The 18,287-nt window shown below is 47.6% G+C and overlaps 1 protein-coding gene across 1 annotated transcript in view; it reads left to right on the top strand.

The window, feature by feature from the left end:
- CDHR3 (cadherin related family member 3) overlaps positions 1-18,287 on the top strand; it is a 98,460-nt gene that overhangs the window by 18,848 nt on the left and 61,325 nt on the right. Inside the window, exon 2 of the mRNA XM_073652227.1 lies at positions 10,228-10,412. Within this exon, the coding sequence (XP_073508328.1) occupies positions 10,228-10,412 (185 nt within the window). The remainder of the gene's footprint in view (positions 1-10,227; positions 10,413-18,287) is intronic.

Here is an 18,287-nt window from a genome sequence, read left to right as displayed (position 1 = left end):
GAATATTGTACACATGTAAAGTGTAAGTACAAACATGCTCCTACTTGTTATAACCACTTAAGGCAACCATAACAGATTTCAATAGCAAGTTCCCCTGGTCATCAGCTGATCACCTCAGGCTTGGCAGCTAAAGACACTTGAAATCAGCAGAGCTCCACAGATCTAGCTGCTGGGAATAGTAGCAATCAGTTGTTATTGCTGATACAGTAGCAGGTCTCACATACCGATGTATAACATTACTGTAGATTCCACCTACTTAAATGTATAGGTGACCAAGCACTACACTAGGGAAACAAGTCTGCCATTCATTTTGGCCAATAAAAGGAGTCCTGAGAAGCTAAGAGTAAACTTACATTGATTAAACTCGTGAATACATTGGAAAGTAAAACAGCAAAAGTAGTGAAAACATATAAGTTATAAAAGGAAAGTTTTTTTTGAATGATCAAAAAATGATCATCCAAACCAAAGTGAGACATTTGTGTATTGTAATTTTTTTTCTTATGGGTTATAAGGGTTAGTTTAAACAGCACGTTACCAGTCATGGCATAGATAGCGAATGTATATCACTGTTATCCGTACTGAACAAGTAATTGTGTTTCTACTTATGCTAATGTCAAGAGTCACTCCTTCACCATTTTAGTATTTACAGGGATCTAAGTACCTTACTATAAAAAGGCTTTATCCTCTAAAAGCTCCATAAAAGCGCAGACTGAATCTAAACAAACTATGCACAGTATGCTGCACATTATAGTATTTGCAGTATTTCATTTGGATCTTAAAGGGGTTGTCTCACGTTTCTTAATGGGTAAAATTGCAAAGGGCTTGTAAAAATAAGCTAGTTTGTAATTTACTAGGTATTAAAAATACTCTACATTCTCATGAACGGAGGAATTTTTAATCTTATTGTTTACTGATCATTACCTAGGTTACTCGCCACTGCTGCAAGTTAGCAAGCGGGGGGCAACATGAGTATACTTACAAATTCTTTATTTTAGAGCAGTGTTTCCCAAACTCCAGTCCTCACGGACCCCACAGGTCATGTTTTCAGGATTTCCTTAGTATTGCACAGGTGATGGAAGTATCATCAAGGCATCAGGAATTCTCTCACCTGTGCAATACTATGGAAACCCTGAAAACATGACCTGTGGGGTCCCTGAGGACTGGAGTTTGGGAAACACTGTTTTAGAGCATGTAAATGCTGCTCTGAAGATGGCCAGATTGCTGGGGCACACTGTTGGCTCCCAATCCTGCAAGCTTCAATGTAAGTGCTCTTCTCCGATGCTGCCGAGGCAAAGTTGCCTCATACAGCAACATCAATGAGCGCACAGTTCAGAAAATGGTGTGGTGATGCCACTGGTCCTAACTGTCATTCAATCAGGAGCGCACCTACCCCTGACAAAATGGAAACTGGAAGGAAGTGGAGTTGTGTGCTCCTGTTCAAGAAAATGAAAACAAGCCTTTAAGCTAGCCATACACATTAGACCAAGTCTGCTAAAATAGGCGGGATGGGCAAGTATCTAATGGGTGTTGGAATTGTCCCGACTCTTATCCAATGGCAGATGTTAAGAAGAAAGAGGGGTCCAGCATTTTAGATTTCATGCTCACTTATTTTGTTCCCACAGGGAATAAGCATGAGAAGTGTCTAACAGCAGTTTATATCCCTCTTATCACAAAGATAACAATGATAAGTAGATATGAAAGAGTGTTTATTATGAATGAGCAAAATTGCAAAGTCATCTTTAAAGGGTTGCCTAGGACTTACATATTGATGTCCTATCAGTAGGATAAGTTATCAATATGAGAACAAAGAAGGTCCGACATCTGGCAACCTCTACCCACTCCTATCAGCTACTTCGGCAATTGCTAAGTTTAAGCTACATATAGAACAGAACATAGTAGCCCCATATATTTACGGGTATTGCACCTTATCTCCTATTTCACCCAGCAGTGGCTACTAAACAATGTACGGAGCTGCTGTGTTCCGTCCCATACATTTTTTATAGCTGCCAACCACCATAGAAGATAACAGTTGATCAGTGAGGGTGTCAGGTGCCAGACCACCACCTATTTCATATTGACGACCTGTTCAGTGAATAAGTCATCAATGTAAATATCGGACAACCCTATTATAAGTAATATGTTTTCTGAATCCTAAATTTTAAAGTAAAATCAAATATCAGATGCATCTATATTTACTTTTTGATGCACTTCTGGTCTTTTAGACCAGAAGTGCATCAAAAAATAAAAATATATCCATTAAACCTGATTATGCTGGAGTACTTTCTTTGAAAATCCTTGTCAGAATAGCTTTATATTTAAAGTTTTCCTGCCAAATAAAATGAGCATTTTGTGAGTCCAGGTCGAGCTGCTTATTTTGTTATCAGGTAGGAAAGATTACAAAAAGGATTATATTGCCATTTTAGATAAGTACACAGCCTCATCTTGTCTAGATCTGTTTAATAATGTATGTATGATTTGTGAAATCTACTGAAAAATTCTCTATAAAATATGGTTGTAGAATAACGACCAATTCCTCACAGTGTAAGGTCTCATGTAGATGTCTTCTTCTTTCCAAATGTGAAAAAGGGGCAATTTTTTTTGTGCTGGATCTAATTTTGTTCCATTTGTCAGTTTTTATAATTACCATATTTTTTGGACTATAAGACACACTTTTTTCCTCCAAAATTTTGGAGGAAAGTGTGTGTGTGTGTGTGTGGGGGGTCTTATAGTCCGAATGCATACTTGATGCTGTGGATGGGCAGGGAGCTGTAGCGGTGCACAGGAGCCAGGAACCGGCGCTGTAGCTCTCGCATGTGCCTGCTGTTAAAAGAAAATGATTATTCACTGCTCCCCACGCCCATGGGCATGTGGAGCACTGAATATTCATTCTCCTTAATAGCACGCACAGTGTCAGCCCAGCCGCCGGCTTCCTGCAGTGGATCAGCGGTCACGAGTGCCTGCTATTAAAGTATATGAATATTCACTACTCCCCACTCTCATGGACGTCATCATCACAGGCCCTATTTCCCTGCGGATGGTAGGGCGTTGTCCGGGATTGCTGAATCCCATAGACTTGTAGCAACTCCGTTATGAGCTGACCTTGGAAGCAAGCACCTCGATCTGAATGCATCCTTTGAGGACACCCATAAACCTGGATGAAATGCTTACAAATTGCCTCTGCTGCGGACTTAGCAGTCTGATTCTTGGTGGGGACAGCGACGGCAAACTTAGTAAAGTGATCAGTCATGACCAGACATGAATGATGACCACTTCTGGCGGGGCAGACATCATGATTGTCTGGACAAGTGCCCTCTGTTCCGGGGACTTATTCAGCTCACATGCCTGGCACCTACCACACACCGATCTCACAGCTACTTCTAAGCCAGACGTGTACACGTACCGGTGCAGCCAATGATAAGTCTTCTCAGGCCCGAAATGTGCACCCCGCGTATGAGCTTCCTGGGCAATGTCCGGAGCCACTGAAGCTGGAATTACTACCTGCCTACGGTACCCCAGCTCTGCTGCTATGTAGATGCAGCGATACAGTATCCCCTCCGCTATGGCCAATCGATCCCAATGCCTTTGCAGCTTTTGTCCTCCTGCACCCAGCCGGGCTCTTGCTCTACCGTAGGGCCAGGACTTTTGATTCAGCCATTTCTTTACTCGTGACAGTTCGGAGTCTGTGTCCTGTAACTCAGCCCACTCTTGACGAGTCTTGCCCAGCAACATGGCGACCCGTGTCACCACCCCACTTAAACGTGCCATGTCCACGAACACAGGCAATCGCCTCAAATCGGGGATCTCAGTATCCTCGAGGTCTTCATCCACCTCATGCTCGGGTGCGCCTCGGGTCAGTCGTGATAATGCGTCAGCAGTGGAGTTCTCTTTACCCGAACGGATCCGAATCCGGTAATTAAACTTGGACATCCGCGCCACCCATCTCTGCTCCAGGGCTCCCAGCTTAGCGTTTTCCAAGTGTGAATGCGGATTATTGTCCGTCATCACGAGACTCTCAGAACCAGCCAGATACTCTGCAAACTTCTCAGTCATGGCCCACACCAGGGCCAAAATCTCCAGCTTAAACGAACTATAGTTGTCTGGTTTTTTGCTCGGTGTCCCGTAGAGACCGGCTAGCATACACGATGACCGTCTCACGCCCATCTTGTTTTTGGGCTAACATGGCTCCCAGACCATGGAGACTTCCATCAGTGGACAGGGTGAACGGTTGGTCAAAGCGAGCATACGCCAATAAAGGTGCCTGTAGAAGGGCGGCCCTGACCCAATCAAATGCCTGTTGCTGTCGGTCCATCCACCGAATCGGCTGATTCTTGGGCCCCTGTGCCATCCCTCTCAACAACTCATTCAGTGGTTTAGCCACCTGAGCAAAGTCTTTCACAAACCGACGGTAGTATCCGGCTAAACCGAGGAATTCCCGTACTTCTCTCACGGTCTTGGGACGGGGCCTCCCCTGAATGGCCACAATTTTACTCAGTGCTGGTCGCACACCCTCAGCCGACACTACATGCCCCGATACTCGATCTGTGTCCGGAACAAGTGACATTTCTTTGGCTTGATCTTAAGTCCATTGTCCCTCAGTCGGTGCAACACTTGCCGGAGCTTCTTCAGGTGGTCGTCGAACGAATCTCCAAATATAATCACATCGTCCAAATAGATCAACACAGACTCGAAATTGTAATTGACTAAGCAATATTCCATTAACCGCTGAAACGTTCCTGGAGCATTAGTCAGTCCGAAGGGCATTCAATTAAATTCGTACAGTCCCAATGGCAAGATGAATGCTGTCTTCTGCCGATCTAGAGCTGCTACGGGCACCTGCCAGTAGCCGCTGGCCAGGTCAAGAGTGGAGAAGTACTTTGCCTTTGTCAGGGCAGACAGGGATTCCTCAATCTGGGGCAACGGGAAGGAGTCACATACTGTGTGCGCATTCAGCTTACGGTAATCAACAAAAAATCGTATGGTTCCATCCTTTTTCCGGACCAGCACGACTGGTGCGGCCCAAGGACTTTGACTCGGCCAGATCACCCCATTATCCAGTATCTGCGCCAGCATTCCTCTGGCCTCCTGATAAAGACTCGGTGTGATGTTGCGATATCTCTCCCGAATTGTGGGTGTGTTTCCCGTAGGTATCTCGTGCTCCACAGCCTTGGTGCAACCAAAGTCTTCATCTCCCCTGGAGAAGGCAGCCTGATATTCCCACAGCGCAGCCTCCAGTCTGTGAGCCTGTTCGGGAGTCAGCTGGGACTCATCCACTCCCATGATTTCCATAATCTTTCTGCCATTCCACTCGGGCATGGGGGATTCCTCAGCTGCCGTCTGCATCGACAGGGTCCAGGTGGTCCGGCGGTCTGCGCCTCAGTGTGAACTGGCTTTTGGGGATGACTCATTAACCACACACAAACACATCAGCCAGCTTCATGCCCACTGCCAGAGTCACCTCATGATTCTGCAGATTCAGACATCTCTCTGGTACACTTCCATCTTGCACAATGGCCACTGTTCGGGCTATTATCGGGCTATCCGTATCTTCTGACCGTCCCACCAGTTCCAGAATCACCTCCACACCATTCAGTTTCCTGTGCATCCCTACCGGCATCAACACAAGCTTCTCTTGACCTGCAGCGATTGCAACGGCAGACCAGCGTGGGACATACACCGCTCCCACTGCTCTTCCTTCAGCCAAACTCTTTTGAATGCCGCACGAATGGACCACCTGTTGCAGGGTCCTCTGAGTGGCTTTGTGGGGTGTCGCTCGTTTCCAGTATCTCGGACCATCGCGTTCAAACAAAAGGGAGTCCAGCTCTCATATTCATTCCCAGAACCACTGGGAGATTCGGCCTCGCCTGAGTCTTCACGAGCATCACTCCTTTGGTTCCCAACTCCTGGCCGCGCAGCTGTACTCTCATCCAGGCAATGCTTGCCACTGGAATTTCTTCATTATTAGCGGCCTTCAGCCTTAGCAGGTGTCCTGACTCCGTTTTGACAGTCTCTTCGAAGTGCGTCTTGAAAAATTTCATTGGCATGGTCGTCACCTCCGATCCGGTATCCACCAAGCACGCCACCTTCTTTCCTGCAAACTGCACCTCCAATGTGGGACTCTCTGCAATCAGATCTTTGGAACAGACGTTGGGCATTGATTTTCATTCCTGCCTCGCCATATGCCCAACTACAGCGAGGGCCTCTCTTTTTACGATGGCGAGACTTGAGCTGGCAGGTTCCTCAGGCAGTACCGCTGCTAATGCCCCAGTTCTCGGCATCACCAACATTGAACCGGTCTTCTTGCCCTACCTCCGAATATCTCAGGTCTAGGAGCAGTCGGCGTCATTCCTGAGGTATAGGGGGGTTGACCATAAAGGGGAATAGGGGTCTTCGTCAAGGCCGAGCATATCAGAGGCGTCTCCCGAACTTGCATCTGTTGTACCTGTTCCGTCAGGTTTTCCACGGTTTTCTGCAAAGCCGCCAGTTGTGCCTGAACAGTCTAGTTTCGGCTCTCTTGTGTTAGCCACTTGCAGGCTACTCCACTGCAAGCAGGATTCACTTCCAAAGTCCATGCTACCGCCTCTTCCTGTATTTCGGCATAGGTGACACCAGGGGTATTCCGTGCCTTCAGCAACAATTTCGCTCCTTAGCGCCTCACTCCGTATCCCCTCATTGAACTGATCCCGAAGAATGCTGTCGACATCGGCCTCAGTACCCACGGTTACAGGTGACTTCTTTTTGATCTCCTGATGCAGTTCCTCCTGCACTATAGCATCAGGCTTTCTCCGTCTCTCTGGGTCCGAGCGTTCTGTACTCGTAGTTTCCCTGCTGCCCCCATGTGATCAAATACTTTCTCTAGTATCCAGATGATGTCGTCGACCATCTTTCGCCTATCCTCGGATTTTAACAAGACAACTTTATGAGCATCCCCCTCCAGAGCATTCAGCGCGACTTCCGGTTGCAGCTGAGAGCTGACACCATGCAAGGCAATGGCATTCTTCAGCCTGCCTACCCAATCACTGAACAGCAAGTTATACCCATCAAACTTGGCCAGGTGGTTAAGTAGTGCGCCTGTTGCAGAGCAACCAACTAACCGGTCACAACGGGAGGAGTGGGGTAGATTACTACAGCAGGCGCGGCAGCACCTTCCGAGCTACTGTCACCATTCATGGCAAGCTCCAGATCCTGCCGACTACGCCAAGATGTAACGACCGGAACCCAGGTCGAATGTGTATGAGAGATATGGCACTGCTATGAATGACTCCAACCACGTATAGTGGCAAATAACTTTCTTTATACTGGTCACACAAATGACAGGGTTAAACGATTCTACAAAATATGGGCCACAACAGCCACTAACACAAAATACAAGTTATGCAGCCTGAGAGAGCCTAAGTGCTAATCTCGCGAGAATGAGCTAAACTACTCCTGGGCTATGCCGCTACCACCCTTATTCAGTACAGGGCCTACCCAGAATGTTACCGCAGACGTGGCACGTGGTCCTCCCAGGAATATAACCCTATACCCCTCTCCCACACTAATACAATGGGATCTGGATACCCTTGTTTTCCCCTTAGAAAACACTCATATATATTTAGACAACACGTTACCTATACAGTGTACAGTTTCTCTTCTTCAAAGAGCAAAGAGAAATCTCTCAGACTTAATACATATACAAACAGTTAACAAACTAAACTTTTTATTAGACCCTGATCTCTGGCCACAGGGTTTGATCAGCTTCTCCTTCTCACCAAGCTCTCTAGCAAATCCAGGTGTAAGCAGGAATTATAATCATTGTCAGTCTCAAAGTGTAGTTCACAACAGGGCTCCTTTGTAGTATCCACGTACACCGAGTCTTAGTATACCATATCCTTCACAATCTCTGGATCAAGCCTGATCAGTCCATCTGCAGTGATATACACCAGGCAGTTCTCAGCACTACTGGAATCACTAACTAGCTTTCCCTAACTGACTACACAGTTGGTGACCGGTCACATATCTCAGTTACTCACAAGGCACAGCTTCTTCTTGGACACACTGTCTGGCTGCAGTCTGTACAAGCTCACAAATGTCCCTGGACATCAGACACGTCTCGTCTCCTCAGAGGACTTCCTGGTTCTGTGCTTCCCGGGCATTTTTACAGATCCCCGGGCTTTTTCTTTACTTGTTTCTTGCTGACCCTTAATGGCCGAACTAAGTCATTGCAGGAGAAATTTATACTGTCAGTAATATGAACTCATTACTAGAAAGACATGTCAAATAGTGTTGAGCGAGTATGTTCTGTTAACCCTTTCGCCGAGTATGCTCGGGCCGAGCACCGAGTATTTATAGCTGCTCGGTGATATGGTTGAATCGCTCCCGTGTACATGATTTGCGACTGTTTGACAGTTTTATTACATGTGAGGAATGTCTATTTCTTACACATTCCTCACATGTAATAAACCTGCCAAACAGTTGCAAATCATGCACACGGGAGCGATTTAACCTTATCACCAAGCAGCTATAAATACTCGGAGCTCGGCCCGAGCATACTCGGACAGAACATTCTCGCTCAACACTAAATTGTCAACATGTTACACACGCTATTAAGGAGAGTAAATAGTCACTGCTCCCCACGTCCATCGCCCTGGTGCGGGGACCAGTGACTATTCCGACTGCTGATCTCGGCGTCTGAGGGCACATGGCAGTGACGTCATGCTGAGATCAGCTACTGGCAGAAGAACAGGACACAGCACTGGAGCAGAGGGAAGGAATGTGAGCAGAATCCTTTTATTTTTTTTGTGTGAATGGTGATGGGGATGGGGGTGTCATGCATACCAGTATGGGGGGTGCTATGCATACCAGTATGGGGGTGCCATCATACCAGGCTGGGGGTTTCGTGCCTACAAGGATGGGTGTTCCATGCCTACCAGGATGGGGGTGCCATGCATACCAAGATGGGGATGGGGGTGCCATGCATACCAGCATGAGGGGGCTATGTATACCAGGATGGGAATGGGGGTGCCATGCATACCAGGATGGGGATGGGGGTACCATGCGTACCAGGATGGGGGTGCCATGCATACCAGGTTGGGGATGAGGGTGCAATGCAGACCAGGATGGGGGACAATGTATACCAGGATGGGAATGGGGACCACGTATAACAGGAAGGGAGGGGCATATATATACCAGGATGGGGAGTATAGATACAGAATTGAGGGACATTACCCCTATAATAGTGTCAACAGCAGAGCCACTCCCCCATAACAGTGCATCATGGCCACATTTTTCGCTTTAATTTTTTTTCTATTTTCCTCCTCTAAAACCTAGGTGCGTCTTATAGTCATGTAGTGTCTTTTCTTGTCTGAAAACAAAAGCAATTTAATCTTTTTGATGAGTTTTCAGAGCAGAGACTAGCTATGTGCAAACAGTTTTTCGAGAAAATTTTGAAACACAAACTAAGTGGAAACTCTCCCAATCCTCCTCTAAATCTCAAAACGCCTCAAAAACTTTGAGCTTCCACTCATTTTTTGCTCCAAAAACTCAGCAAAAGACTTCATGTGCACATGGACACTCAGTGGAAACTCACACTTTTTGAGGAGTTTTGAGATGTGGAGGAGTCGGAGAGTTTCTGCTCCGTTTTCACTTCAAAATCTCTGTGTAACCACGGCTTAGTAGACGATTTATAAAGATTAATTGCTCAGTGAAAAATGGACAGAATTCGGATGACACATGGAAGGCATCCGGATGTTATGCATTTTTTCATTAATGCATTCGTTTGAATAGGAAAATGTGATTTGTAAAATGGATAAAAAAATGTAAAAGCCATCCCACCACGAAAAGGTGTACCCCAATCAGGACGGTACCTAACTCTTATAGTCCTCCTTACTATGTGTCAGGTAATGTAAAAATAGATAAGGGCAGATCTGTAAAGTAGATTAAAAAATAGACATGTCTCTGGGCATGTGAATATGCCCATAAACTATAATAGATACGTGTTGTATCTGTGAAAAACACAGGTATATCATGTATGAGAATAACGAACTTCTAAATGAGGGTCTAAACTGACTGGATAGATGGGTGGTTAACATTGGATACAGATCCTGTATGTATGTCTTTACTTATCCAGTGATAGGATAAACTGACATAGTGGATTTATCTCATTCCTTTCTACCATGTTTCATATTTATTATTATGGTTGTTTTTTGTGTGAATTGTTCTTTTTATACTGCATCTTATCTTTGTTAAAAGGAGGAGGCACATTACAGTTTATTGGACTGCCTAATACGACTTCATTGGAGGAAAACCAACCAGCTGGAATAGTTGTCTACACATTCTCTGTAAACTCAGCTTCCTTATTGCTAGCTCCCCAAATTATAAACAGTAATCCACTTACCAGTGCCTTCAGAATTGATGCAAACCCCCCAAATTATTTGGTAAGATTTTTTTTAAAAGACAAATATTAATGACAATTTTTATAGTTACAGATTATGCTTATAAATTATAGTCTGGAAAATCTTTATACTGCTAAAACTTACATTAGGGAATTGTTCACAACAGAAATATTAATGACTGATCTATAGGAGAACCGTCGGGAGGGTGACACCTTGCACCCCCATTTAGAAGCTGAAAACTGCAATAGCAGTGTCAAGAACTAGATAATGAACAGGGCGGAACACAGCAGCTCCATACATTGTTTAATGGTTAATGCCAAATACTGCACTTTATCTTTCAGGATTTGTCCAGGACTCAAATATTGATGACCTACATACTGTATAGAATAAGTCATAAATTGGAGATCGGAGGGAGTCCGATATTTGATACCTCCACTGATAAGCTGAAAACTGTACCAGCGGCAATTTGAAATAAGTGATATACTAGGCAGAACAGCACAGCCTTATGCATTGCTTACTGTGTACTTATCTCCCATTTAAATTAAGCTGAGTATGGCTCTTTAACTCCAATTGATGTACATCTCTTAGTTTCAGCTTGATTGATAGGGTATCGGGACCCCAAGTGATTTTCAATTGATGACCTATCCTATCAATAGGTCATTAATACTTCAGTCCTGGACAAGCCCTTTAAGAAAGTTGTAACAGTAAATCATACATTATACAATAAAGCCCAGTGCCTGTGTAACACAGGTACTTTAGATGCAGTGACACAGAAACACAGAGCAGCCAGTACAGGGTTAATAAACAAGGAGGATTTACTGTAACAAGGTCAATCTCCATGCAGGGAGTAACAGGGGAAATATGGGGACAACAAGGGGAGTAGCAGGTAACAGACTATAAACGACAATTCACAGTTTGGCTAGATGTAGCAGAGTCGACACGGTTGTAACTGGCAGTGTTACACTTAGCTGACTCTTGTTCCCAACAAGGCAGATGCCGGCTGATACCGGTGTTGTTTTCTTCTGGCTTCCCCGCCTAAACAGTGCTCCGTCTTCTGGCGGCAGCGGGCGGTCTCCGGTTTGACCAGCTGAGCCCCTAGTCCATAACACTGCACATCACTTGCTCGGCTCCATGGACCCTGCGTCTCTTCTCTCTCTAGTCGGGCTTGATTCCCACTGTCAACTGCCTGCTTTCCCGCGCCAAACTCCTTTTTCTCCCTCTTCCTAGACACGCTTCCAGCTCCCCGGTCACCTGACCCCTGAGCTCTGGCTCTGGACACGCCCCCAGCTTTCCGGTCCCCTGACTCCTGTGCTCGCAGTTTATCTTCCCCCTGCAACCAGAGGCACGGCCCCGGCAGTTCCGGATCCCTTGTTCTGAAAGTACTTACACCCCGGTCTTCCCCCTTACACTCCTGCTCTCCTTTAACTCGCCATTCCACGGGCGAGAGTTCCTTCACCAAACGTTCACATTCTTGGACTTCCTGAACGATACTGTGCCATATAAATTGATCTTGTTCGTAACGGTGAGGAGGCACTCCTGCTGTTGTCCGTTCTGACCGACGTAACTCAGTTTGACCGATGGCGGGTGCAGGGACACTTGGATTTCCAATCTCCGCCTGCCCGGTGGCTTCAACCGATGGTGTTCCCTCACACCATGGGGACTGCAGGTAATCGAGTGCTGGGGCTCGGAGGTAGAATCAACAATTCTTCTTCATCCACATCGTGGCTTGGTGCAACTGTGACAGGACCCTCTCTAGAAGCAGGTGATCCTTCTTCATCTTCGTCATCTTTAGACAGACAGGGCCACAGGATACTACGGTGAACCACTCTGGTAGGGGCTCCTTCAGCCCCCTCGGGTTGAATGTCATACACAGGTTCAGCTCTAACTCAATAATCTCTTGCCCCTTTCGCCCGAACAGTAAGGTATAAGGAGTGAACCCCGTCGTACTATTCACTCGGTTGTTGTAGACCCACACCAGCTCGGCCACAAACTCAGGCCACCGTACCTTCCGATCTTCGTCCAACGTGCGGAGCATTTGGATCAGTGTCTGATTAAAGCGTTCACAGGCCCCATTTCATTGAGGGTGGTAAGGAGTAGTCCGTGACTTCTCAATCCTGTACAACCGGTGCAACTCTTCAATCCCCCGGCCCTGGAAAAGAGGCGCCTTGATCGGAATGGATTCTCTTTGGGCAGCCGTACACCTGAATGAATTCTCGGCAGATGGCCTGCGCAGCAGATTCAGTGGTCTGATCTCTGGTCGGGGTCATCACCGCAAACTTTGCGAAGCGGTTTGTCCTCACTAGGCAATGTTCATACCCGAGATGCGCCGGTCCAAGAGTCAAATAGTCGATCATCAGTACCTCCAAGGGGGCGGAATTCACAATGGTTTGTATGGGGACCCGCTGCTTCGGGGGCTTAACCAGATCACTGCTCCGACATCTTCGACAAGTGTCTTCTATTGTTGCTCGCAGTCGGGGGTGATACACCAGCCTCTGCAACCACTGAAATGTCTTCTCTGGTCCGAAGTGAGCTCCTCGTTCGTGAGCCTCCTTAGCCACTACTCCGACCAACTTCTCTGGGATCACCACTTGCCAAGTGATCCCCAACTCTCGCAGTAGCTGTACCCGTCGGTACAGCAGCCCATCTCACAAACAAAGTCTCTCCCATTGTCCCAGCATTTTCAGGGCCCCCAGGGACAGGGTACTCCTCTCCTTTCGACTGGGGACCTGTCTCAAAGCCACCCATTGATGTAATTGGGCGACTTCTTTGTCAGTCTGTTGAAGTCGGACCCAGTTGTCTCTTGGCTGCCCTAGCACTTGTTCTTCTGACGTCTCTCCGATCTGTCCCTGTGCCGCGACCAGCGGTCCCACGAAACTTCGGAAGCTAAGGACCTCATCCGCCTCCAAATCTTCATCGCGTTCAGGGCGTCGGCGTGAGTATTCTCTGCCTTAGACCGGTAGGCGACCTTAGCGATCTTATACCAGTACCTGGCCATGCGGGCCACCCATCGCTGCTCCAGGGCCCCCAATTTCGCATTCTCCAGGTGAGCCAGCGGGTTGTTATCTGTTCTCACCGGTACTCCGGACCCGGACAAATACACTGCAAACTTTTCGGTCATTGCCCAAACCAGAGCCAGCAACTCTAATTTGAAAGAGCTATAATTATCTGGGTTCCTCTCAGAGTCGTGAAGGGAGCGACTGGCGTACGCAATCACGCGCTCTTTCTCCTCCTGTACTTGGGATAAGACGGCTCCCTGACCATGTAGGCTCCCATCAGTGTGGAGTATGAATGGTTGGGAGAAATCTGCATAGGCGAGTATTGGGGCCTCGGTTAGGGCCATTTTTAGGGCACGGAAGGCCTCTTCCTGGCTGCTTCCCCACCTAATCGGCTGATTCTTGGATCCCGCCGGCACTCCCTTATGTAGCTCCAGCAATGGGTTGGCTATGTGGGTGAAGTTCTTCACGAATCTTCGGTAGTACCCTGCGAGTCCCAGGAAGGCCCGAACGTCCTTCACTGTCTTCAGGGTAGGCCACTCCTGTACAGCGGCCACCTTTTCCCGGGTGGGCCTGACTCCTTCACCGGACATAGTATGACCAAGATATTCGATCTGTTTGTGGAACAGGTGGCACTTCTGGAGCTTCACCTTTAGGCCATGACTCTGTAGGTGACTCAGTACTTGCTCCAGTTGCTGGAGGTGCTCCTCGAAGGTGGCGGCATAGACAATTATGTCGTCAAGATAAATCAGTGTCGCCTCGAAGTTCAAATCGCCCAGGCACCTCTCCATCAGACGCTGGAATGTCCCGGGGGCGTTAGTCAGGCCGAAGGGCATCCGATTGAACTCAAACAGTCCCATGGTAATATGAACGCCATCTTCGCACGGTCATGTTCGGCCACGGGCACTTGCCAATACCCGCTGGCCAGATCCAAGGAGGAGAAGTATCTTGCCTTCCCTAAGGCCGACAGGGACTCTTCGATTCGGGGTAGTGGGTAAGAGTCTCGTACTGTACAGGCATTCAGTCGTCTATAGTCCACACAGAACCGCAGGGTCCCATCTTTCTTCCTGACCAGGACAATCAGGGCTGCCCACGGACTCTGACTCTCCCGTATCAAACCATTTTGTAACATATGGGCTAGCATTTCCTTGACCTCTTTATACATCTGGGGAGGTATCTGCCGGTATCTCTCCCGCACTGGGGCAGCGCTCCCCGTGGGAATTTCGTGGGTAATGGCTTCAGTGCAACCAAAATCATCCTCATGGCGAGCAAAGACTTCCTGGTACCGCTCCAGTACCTCCTCAACCTGCTGCACCTGTCGCGGTGAAAGTCCTGTCAATTCAGCCCGCATTTGTTTTAGGATTCTTCGCCCCCCCTTCGCACTAGCACGGTGGGATTCCAGCGGCACGGTGACCGCCAGAGTCCAGGGGTCTCCTCGTACAGCGGACAGCTGTACCACATCAGGTCGCACCAACTTTTCTGGCATTCACAGAATCTGGACTATTTCCGCCCTGGGAGGGAGTGCGAGATCACCTTCGCTCAGATTAACGCGCCGCACTATAATATTGCCACCCTGGACAGTGGCTAGTGTACGAGCCACCAGGAGTCCGTGCGGTACTTTGTACATCGATGTTGGTTCTATCTGAACTTCTACCCCCTCAAGAGGTGTGCAGGCCCATGTGGGTAACGTGAGTACAGTTTGTCCTGGCGGTAAGGTGAGCGCCATAACTGCTGGTACTATTATTTTTCCCAGGACCTTCCCTTCACTCAACGTCTCCTGAGCCTGGGCGGTTCAGATTAATTGTTGAAAAACCCTCCTTTGGGGGGTTCGTGGGTCCCACCGGTCTAGAGGAATTTCCTTTGGCTCACTAATCAGGATTTTCCCGATCTCTTTCAGCACATTCATTCCGAGGGTCACCGGGGGTCCACTTCCGGTTTCCCCTGCGACCAAGACAACTCCTTGTTTTCCCACATCTTTTCCATACACTCGGATCTTCATCCATACCACCCCTGCGACTGGGATGGGTAATTGATTAGCTGCCGTGAAGCTAATTACTGGTCCCCATTTAGGCCGCGCTATCTTTGGAAATTGCTGTTGAAAGTAGGCTTCTGTCATTCTAGTCACCTGGGATCCCGTGTCAATCAGGCAGTGAACAGTCCGACCGCTTATTTCGGCCCAGACAGTCGAGCTGGTGGAAACTAGGTCCTTGGGACTTCATCTTTTTCTTTCCCCTTCCTTAGGCTCCGGGCTGTGTCCCCCAAACACGGAGCCCGTTAGTTTAACAGCTGCCGCGACAGGGGCTGCCTTCGGCTTGCACAGCTCTTGGTGTAATGTCCTGCGCCTCCGCACTTCCAGCAGGTCGTGTCTCTGTCTGTGTAGAGCTGCCTCACTTCTCTACGGAACTCTCCTGCAGGGCGGGGCCTGAAATCAATTCTTTCCCTAACTGGGGCAATTGATCCGGGGATCTCTGGTGTCGGTGCAGGGGTCTTCTTTAGACTGGACCATTCACCCCGCATTTCCTGTATCTCGTTTCGCATCTCTCGAGCCCATTCCGGTTCAGCTGCTGGCAGGGTGGGTACCTCATTACTCCGGACCATGCCTGCCAGGGCCGTCACCCCCCTCTCCTGCTCTCTCACACGTGCCTCTGCCCCCACTTATAAGATAGTCATACGTGGGTTAGCGCACAGGCGCTCCCTGAGGCCTGCTTCAGCTGCACATCCCTGAGGCCTGCCACAAATTGGTCCCTTAAGATCACGTCAGGGGGGCCCATTCCCAAATTCCCTATGTCGTCTTTTCTAGTGATATAGGCATGCACCCTCTGTAATGCATTAACATACTGTGTCACAGTCTCCCCCTCCTGCTGCACTTGGTGAAACAGCCATATCCTCAGCTCTCCTACATTGGTGGGATCCCCATGCATCTCCTCCAATATCCACACCACTTTTTCTACAGTATCCCGGTCATGAGGAGGGCGGTACATCACGGAGTGCCGGGCCTCGCCATCTAGGGCCAGTAGGGCTATTTCGGCTTGCATAGCTGGGGTCATCGGATGCATACGTAACATACTCCTAACTCTCTCAACCCAGTCCCACAGCATCATGTTGTCCCCGGTGAACTTTGGGAGATTGCTGAGCATGGTCCCCAGCAGTAAGCTAGATCCAGGGGCTCCCAGGAGGGACTGATCTGCAGTGTCTGTCTCTAAAGACTGCATCCTGCCGACTACGCCAAATGTAACAGGTACTTTAGATGCAGTGACACAGAAACACAGAGCAGCCAGCACAGGGTTAATAAACAAGGGGGATTTACTGTAACAGGGTCAATCGCCAAGCAGGGAGTAACAGGGGAAATATGGGGACAACAAGGGGAGTAGCAGGTAACAGACTATAAACGACAATTCACAGTTTGGCTAGATGTAGCAGAGTCGACACGGTTGTAATCGGCAGTTTTACACTTACCTGACTCTTGTTCCCAACAAGGCAGATGCCGGCTGATGCCGGTGTTGTTTTCTTCTGGCTTCCCCGCCTAAATAATGCTCTGTCTTCTGGCAGCAGCGGGCGGTCTCCGGTTTAACCCGCTGAGCCCCTAGTCCATAACACTGCACCTCACTTGCTCGGCTCCACGGACCCTGCGTCTCTTCTCCCTCTAGTCAGGCTTGACTCCCACTGTCAACTGCCTGCTTTCCCGTGCAAAATTCCTTTTTCTCCCTCTTCCTAGACACGCTTCCAGCTCCCCAGTCACCTGACCCCTGAGCTCTGGCTCTGGACACTCCCCCAGCTTCCCGGTCCCCTGACTCCTGTGCTCGCAGTCTTGTCTCCCCCCTGCAACCAGAGGCACAGCCCCGGCAGTTCCGGATCCCTTGTTCTGAAAGTACTTACACCCCGGTCTTCCCCCTTACACCTGTTTCAAACTTATTTACATATAATAAAAGGATTAGACAACCTGCCTGCCCTAGTTACTGTATTTCAAGGGGTTCAATTAGGCATTTCACACAGTTTCCATTTACAGAAAGCTTCAGTGCCCACATTTCCATACCTGAAGGGTTAGCTTGAACATGGCACAACATTGTATAATATATTCTGGTTTGCTAATTACTTCATTGGCTTAGCACAATATACTTAAAGGATATATGATCTGTAAGGGCTGTGGTGATGCATACTGATTCAGCCCTGTTATTTATATGTATCTACATTTAAATGCTTATTGTACAATCCCAATTCCAAAAACATTGGGAACACAAGAATGCAATGATTTGGAAATCTCTTAAAGCCATATTTTATTCACAATAGAACGTAGAACCACAGATGAGAAGTTGAGAATTAGATATTTTTCCATTTGATTTGAAAAAACTCATTTAGAAATTGATATCATCAACACATCTCTAAAAATTGGGACAAGGTTAACAAAATGAAGGAAGAGTAAGTGATACTAATGGAAATTAGCTGGTGGGTCAATTTTCATCTAAGCCACATACTGTGTATGAAAAGAGCATGTTAGAGAGGCAGAGTCTCCCAGAAGGAAAGATGGTCAGAGGTTAACCAATCTGTGAACAACTGCGTCTGAAAATTGTGGAACATTTTCAGAAAAATGTTCTCAGGAGTAAAATTGTTAAGACTTTGAATAGTCCACCATCTACATTACATAATATCATTAAAATATTCAGATTTTGTTTGAAGAAATCCATGTGTACAAGGGACAAGGCTTACAGTCAATATTGGGGGCTTGTGAACTTTGAGCCCTTAGTTGGTATTGCATTAAAAACAGGCTTGATTTGGTCATGTAAATCACTGCAGCTAGAATTCTACATCAGACAAGAATGGGACAACATTCCTCTCCCAAAACAACAGCGATTGGTCTCCTTACTTCCCATAAGTTTACAGACTGTTGTAAAAAGAAGAGGGGATATTACACAATGATAGACATGAC

The sequence above is a fragment of the Phyllobates terribilis genome, unplaced genomic scaffold (assembly GCF_046119375.1).
Source record: "Phyllobates terribilis strain yellow unplaced genomic scaffold, ASM4611937v1 Scaffold_11__3_contigs__length_659146591, whole genome shotgun sequence".
NCBI classification, from domain to species: Eukaryota; Metazoa; Chordata; class Amphibia; order Anura; family Dendrobatidae; genus Phyllobates; species Phyllobates terribilis.
This window is presented reverse-complemented; position numbering and strand designations above follow the sequence as displayed.